The sequence below is a fragment of the Lottia gigantea genome, assembly GCF_000327385.1.
Source record: "Lottia gigantea unplaced genomic scaffold LOTGIsca_65, whole genome shotgun sequence".
Classification (NCBI taxonomy): domain Eukaryota; kingdom Metazoa; phylum Mollusca; class Gastropoda; family Lottiidae; genus Lottia; species Lottia gigantea.
In genome coordinates, this window is record NW_008710211.1 from 59,019 (window position 1) to 71,299 (window position 12,281).

At 34.2% G+C, this 12,281-nt stretch overlaps 2 protein-coding genes across 2 annotated transcripts; one reads left to right on the forward strand and one right to left on the reverse strand.

Annotated features, from left to right (window-relative positions):
- Positions 1-2,935: 2,935 nt before the first annotated feature.
- Positions 2,936-3,517, forward strand: LOTGIDRAFT_129467 (hypothetical protein; the record flags this gene model as incomplete). The annotated part of the gene is made up of 1 exon (XM_009064762.1): positions 2,936-3,517. A coding segment is annotated over one exon (582 nt), but the record flags the coding sequence as incomplete, so codon positions are not given.
- Positions 3,518-7,104: 3,587 nt separating this feature from the next.
- LOTGIDRAFT_167283 (hypothetical protein) lies at positions 7,105-10,024 on the reverse strand (the record flags this gene model as incomplete). The annotated part of the gene is made up of 3 exons (XM_009064763.1): positions 7,105-7,551; positions 8,584-9,262; positions 9,951-10,024. The coding sequence occupies 3 exons, from the start codon at positions 10,022-10,024 to the stop codon at positions 7,105-7,107; spliced, it is 1,200 nt and encodes a 399-aa protein (XP_009063011.1).
- Positions 10,025-12,281: the final 2,257 nt, after the last annotated feature.

Below are 12,281 nucleotides of genomic sequence, written 5' to 3' on the forward strand. Positions count from 1 at the left end.
TTTCTTAGTTTTTCATATGTATCGGAGACACTTATAATAAATAATAAATTCTTTATGTGGCTAATAATTAGGCATAAAGGCCTTTTTACAATTGAGCCCAAACATTGAATGAACAAACATATCAAAATATAAAACACAAATGTAAAATACCATACATGTACACTGAAAGCATAAATTTGCACTTTGGTTTGCGTAATTCCACTAAAATTTTAGAAAACCTTTTTACAACCCCCTTAACAGAGTTATGCCGCTAAATGGTCGATGGATATGCTGATTATTGTTTTAACTTGGATCTAGAACTCCAGGAAAATCATTCTAACACGTTGCCAGGCTGGTCTGGGATCTTATATTGTGAGTGTTGCAACATTTCTCATTGTTCTGGATCAGTAGAATCATTCTGATTAAACAATTGCTATTAACGCTGAATGAATGTATGAATGCAATGTTTTCAGGCGGTGGCGTGGTATTAATTGCATTTAGGTCTAAGTTATCCAAAACGTCTACTGAAAGACAAACTGTAGGCCAAAGGTATGGTGTTCGGTGCGGGATTATCGAGATAGTAGAAAATAGAAGAACCCATACCTCGTGTGTTCACTTCTTCTATTTTCGTTTGTACTAATTATTCCGGCCCGTACAACGCACCGGACACCGTACCTCGTCTATTCGCGGCTTGAGACAGTGAGTGATTCGAGATAGACACTGAATGATTCCTCTACAATCAATTATAATCATTCCCCTACAGTTATATAACATATATACACAAATCCCCTACACCCCTTACCGAAGGACGCCATTTTAGATAGGTAGGTAGGTAGTTTACGTGCGCTTCTAGCCGCTGCTGATATCGCAAACCAGGTAGTTGTTGGTAGTCGTAGTAGTTGGTAGTTGGATTGGTTCAAATTGGATGATTCTATGTTGTTGGTTATTTGGTTGTTGATTCTTCGTTAGATCTGGTCGGGTCCGCACTTCTCCTTTTGTACCCGCACCTATTCTACCTATGTTGCTGTCTTCTAACTTGTGAATCAGTTACCTGAGCCTACGAAGCGTACCAAAGAAATGGTAAATCAGGCTAATTTGATTTTCTACTTTATTGTGATTTGAATTTAGAACGTGGATTGTCTCTCTTGAAGTTGTTCTGAATTTAATTATTATTTTATAATATTACTTCCCTTGTACTAGAAACAGACTATATTACTGTAAACAGGTCGATGACTTACAGTGGACCCGTCTGCAATCTACCAAATTATCAAATCTGACTTTCAGCTGTATTAAGTCGACCAAAATTAATACCCTGGTTCAGACCCGTAGCTCCTAGGGGGCAAGAGAGAGTGATGAGAAAGAGGGGGGGGGGGAGGCAATGCCTCCTCTGAAAAAATGCATTGCCCTTCGAAAAAATTCGAAAACTACTGACCAATTCTATTACTATAACTAGACATCAAACACCATTGCCCCTCCGGATATATTACTTGCCCCTCCGAACAATCACGTCTGCCTGCCTGCCTTCCTGCCTGCCTGCTTGCCTTGGTTTTTGAACGATGTTCATGAGCAAAACCAGATGTCGTGATCTTCAGTTTCTTTTTGTTGGGTACGTTCTATTTCAGCTGCATCTGTAGACCTTTCTAGGATGCCAATAAATTAAGACGGTTCCATTCATGGTATCTTGCCCACCCCAACCATCCCCCTATCTCCCCTGCACCTCCATCTCAATTTTCTTATCATTTCACATATTGAGAGAATGATCTGTGACGCCCCCCCCCCACCCCCTTCCCCCGGGGAAATTTTTCTGCTCGACCCCCTTACCTGATGTTTTCTAGAATCGCCCCTGGATGCCCTTACTCATATATTGTTGTTTATATCTCGGTCCCATTTACCAGGTAAATTCTAAAGGGAAGCAAGCCGGATAGAAACTTCAGTTTCGGACGTGCTTAAACGATGAAGTTTTGCTTGTATTCGGCTCACTGTGCTGATATAACTAAATTCGTGTCAAGGAATTCATTTATCAACATTACTATATCAAGATGAATTTGTGACAGCAAATCTTTCAGCCTGTTGCTTTCTGTTAGTTGAGTCATCAATATAACTTCACCATAAAACTGTAAAACACACAGCTAGTGTCAAATGTTGTAAAATATGCATTCGTGTATTTAAAATAATCGATAAAGTAACACATTATAATGTGATTAGAGATGTTCTCGCTCAATATTTCCTCAAGTTTTATGGTAACCTAATTTCATTGTCAAATAGCTTTATTGCTTGAGTTCATATCTAAATGCACTGTTGAATTTGAAAATATAATATATAATATATAGTTGGAAGTTTCAAATGAGCCGTTCTTCGATTGCTTGGTATTGCAGATAGACGTACCGAAATATGATTTAGAAAACGTGTTAAGTTGACATATCACAGATACATATCTTAATAACAAGATTATTAATCTTACCACACGATTATAATGTAATATCTCAGCCATTGTTTCAAAGTAAAAACTTGTAATCGCATAGTCAGTACTTGTTATCTCATAGCTAGTACTTGTTATCGCATAGTCAGTACTTGTTATCTCATAGCTAATACTTGTTATCGCATAGTCAGTACTTGTTATCTCATAGCCAATACTTGTTATCGCATAGTCAGTACTTGTTATCTCATAGCTAGTACTTGTTATCGCATAGTCAGTACTTGTTATCCCATAGCCAATACTTCTTATCTCATAGTCAAGACTTGTTATCTCATAGTCAAGACTTGTTATCTCAAAGCCAGGTCATGTTCTCAGTACTTTTTCATAGTCAGTTATTGCTATCTCATAGTCAGTTATTGCTATCTCATAGTCAGTTATTGCTATCTCATAGTCATTTATTTCTATCTCATAGCCAGTTATTGCTATCTCATAGTCAGTTATTGCTATCTCATAGCCAGTTATTGTTATCTCATAGTCAGTTATTGCTATCTCATAGTCAGTTATTGCTATCTCATAGTCAGTTATTGCTATCTCATAGCCAGTTATTGCTATCTCATAGCCAGTTATTGTTATCTCATAGTCAGTTATTGCTATCTCATAGTCAGTTATTGCTATCTCATAGTCAGTCATTGCCATCTCATAGTCAGTTATTGCTATCTCATAGTCAGTTATTGCTATCTCATAGTCAGTTATTGCTATCTCATAGTCAGTTATTGCTATCTCATAGTCATTTATTTCTATCTCATAGCCAGTTATTGCTATCTCATAGTCAGTTATTGCTATCTCATAGCCAGTTATTGCTATCTCATAGCCAGTTATTGTTATCTCATAGTCAGTTATTGCTATCTCATAGTCAGTTATTGCTATCTCATAGTCAGTTATTGCTATCTCATAGCCAGTTATTGCTATCTCATAGCCAGTTACTGTTATCTCATAGTCAGTTATTGCTATCTCATAGTCAGTTATTGCTATCTCATAGTCAGTTATTGCCATCTCATAGTCAGTTATTGCTATCTCATAATCAGGACTTGTATTCTCACATCAGGACGACTTGTTATCTAAAAACCAGGACCTGTTTTTCGTAGTCAAAATTAAGCTCTAAATTGGGACCTATCTTTCAACAGGACTTGCTATCTCAGTCAAGACTTGCTATCTCTCATTCAGGACTTTATTTCTGTACAATAAGATGAATTTGCATCGTTTCAGAGCAAAAGTTTCTAAATTGCAAAAATGTGGTAAAACAAACAAATAAAATCTTGAGATAAAAAAATTTCTTACAACTCACTTAGTTTTTTTTTTTAAATGAATTTGAAATTATCAATGTTTAACCGTATAGGTGCTAAAACATCGTAGTTCTAATGAAATTTAGATGTCACTGGAGAATAAAAACATTTGAACGATGTACTTGTATCAGTAGGAATGAAATGGACGAGAGGTCTGACAGTCGCACGGATGGAATTTGCGACTACTGTGGTGCCTGTTCGCCTAGATAAAACAAGTACTAATCTCAAAGCGAAACCCGTAATCTTAAACAATATAATTGTAGCAATACATTGATAGTAGCTAATGAGCTTTTAATATTAGGAAGTATATCAATTATAAAAGAGGATCTAATCCATGTAATAATGCGTCGAAAGATCTAATTCTCTTTGTTTGCAAACATCCCCAGTGTTGGAATCTAGAATTGCAGCCATTAGAGATAACATTTTTTTGGCAATACATTACTATTTTCCCAGTTGCACGAATAAAGTATTATTCTCAGACCTCTACTCCAACCATTCGTCTAAATCATCCCACGGGTGTCAGGGGTGGCCAATTCCAGTAGGAGTAGAATTTGAATTGAGAGAGCACCTCACATCATCACATACTGAAAATGTGGATGAAATAATTTTTAGGGTGTGAAAGGTCCAGGTGATTTCTCCAAGGGTTGAGATAGGTAGGGAACCACTGCTCTAAATCGTCTGTTCCTATGCCTATTGGAATAGTGGTGCTTCTCATAGTCTAACCAATAACTGGGTCAACATCACAAGTCGTATGACATCATTGAGAAGCAATAAATCAATGGTATGATTAGAAATATCATACTACAGTATCAGTAAAACTCAGTCAAGCAATGGACGTTAATCAAAAATTTAATATATTGCTCGTTTATTACCCAGAAATATTATTACACCAGAAAAAATCCCTGTCATATTAGAATTTAAAGGGACACGTTTACCATTATTGCAATCAATTGTACCTTAGCCTCAGAAGTCTTTAACTGAGAATAATGGCAATAGTGTTAATTGCTTTTGTCGAAATTTGATATTCATGTATGTCTTTATAATTATCCGCACCACCTAGCTGTATATCTTAATATATTGCTCGTTTATTACCCACAAATATCATTACATAAGAAAAAAATCATTGTCATATTAGAATTTAAAGGGACACGTTCACCATCCGTTCGATCAATCATGCCTTAGTCTCAGAAACGGAAATTAGTAATAGTAAACCGTCGCAGTTTTAAGTCATCTTTTTCATGTGTATCCATAACTATCGGCGTGTGAAAGTTACATTGATTTAGTTAAACCATTCCACCAGCGAATGCAGCAACCATAATTCCTTTTAAAGTTCGTGTCGACATGCAATATTTGACAGGGGAGAAAACAGTGAAGATAGAAATAGTATATCTTGTGTGTGGTGCATTTGAATGGATTATGACGATTGCTATACCCATGAATAAAGACAAACAAAATACAACAGACTTACTATGCAGAACGCATGACCTCCCCCCTCTCCCTCTTCCACACACAAACCCTCACGCACCCCATAAGGGGAGTTATAGTACTATTTGAAGACTATTTACATGACCATATTCAGGACTCCAATCAACCCCAGAAAATACCGATAGTTGCCTTTTTACAACTGTAGAGATATAATAGACGTACTACACAAAACGCAACTCACACCTACAACACTCGATATAGGTCGAGATAATACCTTCGGATTTTTCAAACCGGTTTCCAATTGTCAATGATGCAGGTAAGGGCTGACATGGAAAAAATAAACAATTGGACAATAAACCGAGGCTCCGTATGCTACAGACTGTGCACGTTAAAGATCCCTCATCAGTAGGAAATCGAAAAAGAGCAGGCTAATGCAGATGTCCTGGCAAAATTTCCCTCATTGCACCCTGCATGGCGTTGTAGGTCCTCATTAGCCCACATGGTGCAGAAAAGTAGGACGTAAAACTCCATTCATTTCATTTCCAAAATCGTACATATTCTTGGCAATGATGTGACTCATTTTAAGTAAGTCATAGAATAATAAGAATTACGAGGTAGTTATTTGTATCTACATTGTATTGAATACCATGATGATGTTTAGTTGTCTGACCTAAGATCTAGGGTCAAACCTAACAGTGGTTAATTATTCTTGAAACATAGAAATATAATCAATATATCTCACCTAGTTCGTTCTTTACACACTGACTGGTAGAACGATTCCTAGTGTTTTGTGCTGGGTGTTAATCCACGAGAGAAATCTTATGTTCGTTTTAAATTGTCCTATTTCTACAAAAATGGAAGCAGATAAATTACAATCAAAAGCGTTTGGATTTCCAAAATGTCCTGAATACAATGGTAATAGACATAGTCGTCCCATTAAAACATTTCTGATTTCAAGTTCTAATTCAGGGCTTTTGACTTCTGAGGTTGCCATGTCATAGCTAAATAATAGGACCATTGCATTGTGCCGCGTATGCCTGCACACATTGTCTAAAGTGTCGTTTGAAGCCGGTCATGTTTAAGTAAAGAGGACTGATGTGGACGCTTGGGAAGATGGATAGGTCTTGGCCCTTATATTATAGATCTGATTAAGACATTTGGACTTTGTCTTGACCACGTCTTGTCCCTTCTACATTATATATTGTCAACAGTGTCTTTCGAAGATTGTCATGTCTTCCGATGATTGATAAAGACTCACTCACCGACTGAAATATTTAGGCCATGCCCCGTCTGAACTCACTCTAGAAAATCATTGGACAATCACTCTCCATGTAATTCAACCTTCTTTAACTTTTTCCAGAAATCTTGTCGAAAACTTTCCAATATGTCACATGAAAGCCTGGCCAATACTAATAGTGTCTGAAAAAAAAGAGGAACATAGTACAGACTACATTCGTATACAATCATTTACATCAAATGTTTTAGTGGAGCGAGTCTGTCTACAAAAGATAAGTTAAAACAATAATTTCGAGTGCTAACAGGTTAAAGACGAACAGCAACCTTGCTCCAGACCAATTAACCAAGTCTAACCCACGACTAAGTGAAGAAAGAAATCAAGAGAATGGATTGAAAACAAAGAAAACTTTCCGCTTAGAGTTGACAAGTAATTTATCAAGTGGACTTGTTTTCTTCTTGATGAACAACTAACTACTAATTCAGTCTATTGTATTATTGTCGACAAGGCTTACATCGTACAAACGTCTGGTCATTCTATGGGACAAATCTCCAGATTAGCCGTCTACAGAAACTTGTGAATGAATATTCAAATCATGTCAAGTTATGGACTATAATGAGATCTCAAAAACTATATAACGATACATTCATAAACTTGAATGTTACGGCAAGTAACAAGTTGATTTAGTTCAAATAAATAACTACATTCTAAAACAAACCATGAACTAGATTCATCTTGAATAACAAACCAAGATCTAGATTCAGTTTAAAAAACAAATCATGAACTAGATTCAGTTTAAATAACAAACCATGAACTAGATTCAGTTTAAAAAACAAATCATGAACTAAATTCAGTTTAAATAACGAACCAAGAACTAGATTCAGTTTAAATAACGAACCATGAACTAGATTCAGTTTAAATAACGAACCAAGAACTAGATTCAGTTTAAATAACGAACCAAGAACTAGATTCAGTTTAAATAACGAACCATGAACTAGATTCAGTTTAAATAACAAACCATGAACTAGATTCAGTTTAAAAAACAAACCAAGAACTAGATTCAGTTTAAATAACAAACCAGGAACTAGATTCAGTTTATATAACGAACCAAGAACTAGATTCAGTTTAAATAACGAACCATGAACTAGATTCATCTTGAATAACAAACCAAGATCTAGATTAAGTTTAAATAACAAACCATGAACTAGATTCAGTTTAAAAAACAAACCAAGAACTAGATTAAGTTAAAATAACAACCCATGAACTGGATTCAGTTTAAATAACAAACCAAGGAACCAGGAACTAGATTCAGTTTAAATAACAACCAAGAACCAGATTCAGTTTAAATAACAAACCAAGAATCAGATTCAGTTTAAATAACAACCAAGAACCAGATTCAGTTTAAATAACAACCAGGAACTAGATATAGTTTAAAAAACAACCAAGAAACAGATTCAGTTTAAATAACAACAAGGAACTAGATTCAGTTTAAATAACAAACCATGAACTAGATTCAGTTTAAATAGTGAACCATGAACTAGATTCAACAAACCATGAACTAGATTCAGTTTAAATAACAAACCATGAACTAGATTCAGTTTAAATAGCGAACCAAGGAACCACGAACTAGATTCAGTTTAAATAACGAACCATGAACCAGATTCAGTTTAAATAGCGAACCAAGAACTAGATTCAGTTTGAATAGCGAACCAGGAACTAGCTTCAGTTTAAATAGCGAACCACGAACTAGATTCAGTTTAAATAGCGAACCACGAACTAGATTCAGTTTGAATAACGAACCAGGAACTAGATTCAGTTTATATAACAAACCAAGAACTAGATTCAGTTTAAATAACGAACCAAAGAACCATGATCTAAATTCAGTTTGAATAACGAACCAAGAACTAGATTCAGTTTATATAACGAACCAAGAACTAGATTCAGTTTAAATAGCGAACCAAGGAACCATGAACTAGATTCAGTTTAAATAACAAACCATGAACTAGATTCAGTTTTAATAACGAACCATGAACTAGATTCAGTTTAAATAGCGAACCAAGAACTACATTCAGTTTAAATAGCGAACCACGAACTAGATTCAGTTTAAATAACGAACCAAGAACTAGATTCAGTTTAAATAACGAACCATGAACTAGATTCAGTTTAAATAGCGAACCAAGAACTACATTCAGTTTAAATAGCGAACCACGAACTAGATTCAGTTTGAATAACGAACCAATAACTAAATTCAGTTTAAATAACAAACCATGAACTAGATTCAGTTTAAATAACGAACCATGAACTAGATTCGGTTTAAATAACAAACCATGAACTAGATTCAGTTTAAATAACGAACCAAGATCTAGATTCAGTTTAAATAACGAACCAAAAACTAAATTCAGTTTAAATAACGAACCAAGAACTAGATTCAGTTTAAATAGCGAACCAACATGAACTAGATTCAGTTTAAATAACAAACCATGAACTAGATTCAGTTTAAATAGCGAACCCCGAACTAGATTCAGTTTAAATAACCAACCATGAACTAGATTCAGTTTAAATAACAAACCATGAACTAGATTCAGTTTAAATAACGAACCATGAACTAGATTCAGTTTAAATAGCGAACCATGAACTAGATTCAGTTTAAATAGCGAACCACGAACTAGATTCAGTTTAAATAACAAACCATGAACTAGATTCAGTTTAAAAAACAAACTATGAACTAGATTCAGTTTAAATTGCGATCCATGAACTAGATTCAGTTTAAATAGCGAACCACGAACTAGATTCAGTTTAAATAGCGAACCACGAACTAGATTCAGTTTACTCGACTTCAGTTGACAGTTTAGAGAGGTTAAACCACTGGTTATTCACTTTGGGACATTGTTTCGATCAGGATTTTCTACTACAGATTGTAGGAATTTTAAGTTGTAACATTGCGGTTAAGCAATGTTACGAAAGCACAGGCACAGGCATGTAGGCGTAACCTCTAGTGATAGAGCAATGTTTGTGAAGTTAGTTTTTAGGGTGATTCGGCCAGGATTTCAAATATGCCGGTTTATCGAGGGATTTCACTGTATACAGATTATCTAGAAAAGCTAAACATACCGAATTACTATATAGAATGAGATCGATCGAGTGAGAAATTAAGGCCTCCAGATTTTCCAAGTCAGAAAAAAGAGTTGATTAGACGTTAAGTTAACTATAATTTATTCAGTCGATTTTGATTTTATCTTTTTAACTGAAACTGACGTATCGATTTCTCTTTTAAACCACTGATTCACTGATGTTTTAGTTTCCGGTGATGTCTTGTGGATTTCAAAACCTCTGAAAATGTCCTTGTGCATTCTACATCGTTTTACTTTTGCTCTGCCAATATCATTAAAATGATTCACTTAATGTTTTGCTCTAGTAAGAAGTAAGTAAGAAGCGACGATGACGTGCGATTTGAAATGAGGCAAGTGTAGCCAGAACGGCATTAAAAAATTTTAACCTTTTGCACATAATCAACTCCTATCTTAAACGTGTAAATGTGATAAAAGTCGTATACCGTTGCTGAAAGAACGTGCTGGCTAGCGGTACCATTTGAGGTTTAACCATGTCACCAATGAAGCATACCGACATTTCTTGCAAAACGAAACAGAACAGAAGCTGTTGAGAGAGTCGTATTTATTCTAGTTTTAGTGACAGTAATAGCTGTATGCGACCATGTTCACTTGTAGCCTCCTTGTCTTTATTGTTAGAATAGAAAATAGAATCTTGTTACAAGACTATTTCTTCTTTAACTAAACCAATTTAGACTCGATCAATGCGAGAGAATAATTGTAGTGATAAATCTAGTTGTCAATAGTGTCTGGATCGATCTTATCTAACTGTTTACTGCCTTCTGCGCATGGCTGTTAAATGATAGTTTAGATTATGTCTCTGAATTTAACGGGATCGTTGGGTATAAACGTGAGATTATTCTTGTATAAGTATCAAAGACGAGTTTTATGTCTTAATGTTTGCATTCTTCGAAAGAAGCTTCAAAAAACACAATCGTTATTACTAGTGTTCTAAGATACCACAACTGAAGATTATAAACCGATATATTTGAAAAAGTCCCGACCGAATCACTAAATAATATTTAGCAGGAAATAAACTGACACCCTCTCTAAACCGCAATTAGACTGGAACATCTGTCACTATTCCAGCCTCTGATAATTATTTGGATATGATGTCGGCTGGTGTTAAGATAAAATAAATTCCCTATTAAATGGGATCTCCGCAGGTGCGATGGTTTTAAACCTATTTGGATATCTCGAATTTGCAGAATCCAAATATATTTGGAAAGACGAATGCTTTTTGTTCAGTAATACCATCATCCTCTCCCTACACCATTTATGTCATGTCTCCGGTTCTATCACAACTTCATAATTAACACATCCCAATTAATAGTATCTTCTTTCTGACTCCACTCCAGCTGACAACTGTCAAAGATCCATCAGAGGTTGGAAAAGAGGCAGATGTTTCCGACTAAGCCGCAATCTGACAACGAAATAAGGTCCCAAAAGGGCTAATCTAATAGAAATTGAAATATTAATATTCAGATCTTACTCGTAAGATACACCACCAGCTTTTCCATCATCACACCCATTTCCAATCTGATACAGGGCATACTTTGACTAAAGAGGCTGGCTCGGGTTTGCCCCCCCCCCCTATTTCTCCTTTTTATTTATCAATTTACGTAGTAAAAAAATAAACATATCCCCCGATGTCCCCCCGCCCCAACTGGAAAATTGTGTGGCCCCCGCTAGACCCCTCACATGGTGTTTCCTAGCAACGCCACTGTCAGTAGACCTGTAAGCATGTTGTGACAAGCCTGACTGACATTTCAGTCGGAGGATAGTTGAAAAATGACGGCGGCTTAAACTGATCAACATTGACAGACGGCGGAGGATTGAGGCAGCGGCTTACAGATCTATGATTAAGGCAATCTATTCATGAATTAAAAAGATTTTATTCGAATTTTTACAGATAATAATAATGATAATAATATCAATGATGATAATAATATCAATGATGATAATAATATCAATAATGATAATAATATCAATAATGATAATAATATCAATAATGATAATAATATCAATAACGATAATAATATCAATAGTGATAATAATCAATAATGATAATAATATCAATAACGATAATAATATCAATGATGATAATAATATCAATAACGATAATAATATCAATAACGATAATAATATCAATAATGATAATAATCAATAATGATAATAATATCAATAACGATAATAATATCAATGATGATCAAAATATCAATAATGATAATAATATCAATAATGATAATAATATCAATGATGATAATAATATCAGTAATGATAATAATATCAATAATGATAATAATATCAATGATGATAATGATATCAATAATGATAATAATCAATAATGATAATAATATCAATAACGATAATAATATCAATGATGACAAAAATATCAATAATGATAATAATATCAATAATGATAATAATATCAATGATGATAATAATATCAGTAATGATAATAATATCAATAATGATAATAATATCAATGATGATAATGATATCAATAATGATAATAATCAATAATGATAATAATATCAATAACGATAATAATATCAATGATGATAAAAATATCAATAATGATAATAATATCAGTAATGATAATAATATCAATGATGATAATAATATCAGTAATGATAATAATATCAGTAATGATAATAATATCAATAATGATAATAATATCAATGATGATAATGATATCAATAATGATAATAATCAATAATGATAATAATATCAATAATGATAATAATATCAATAATGATAATAATCAATAATGA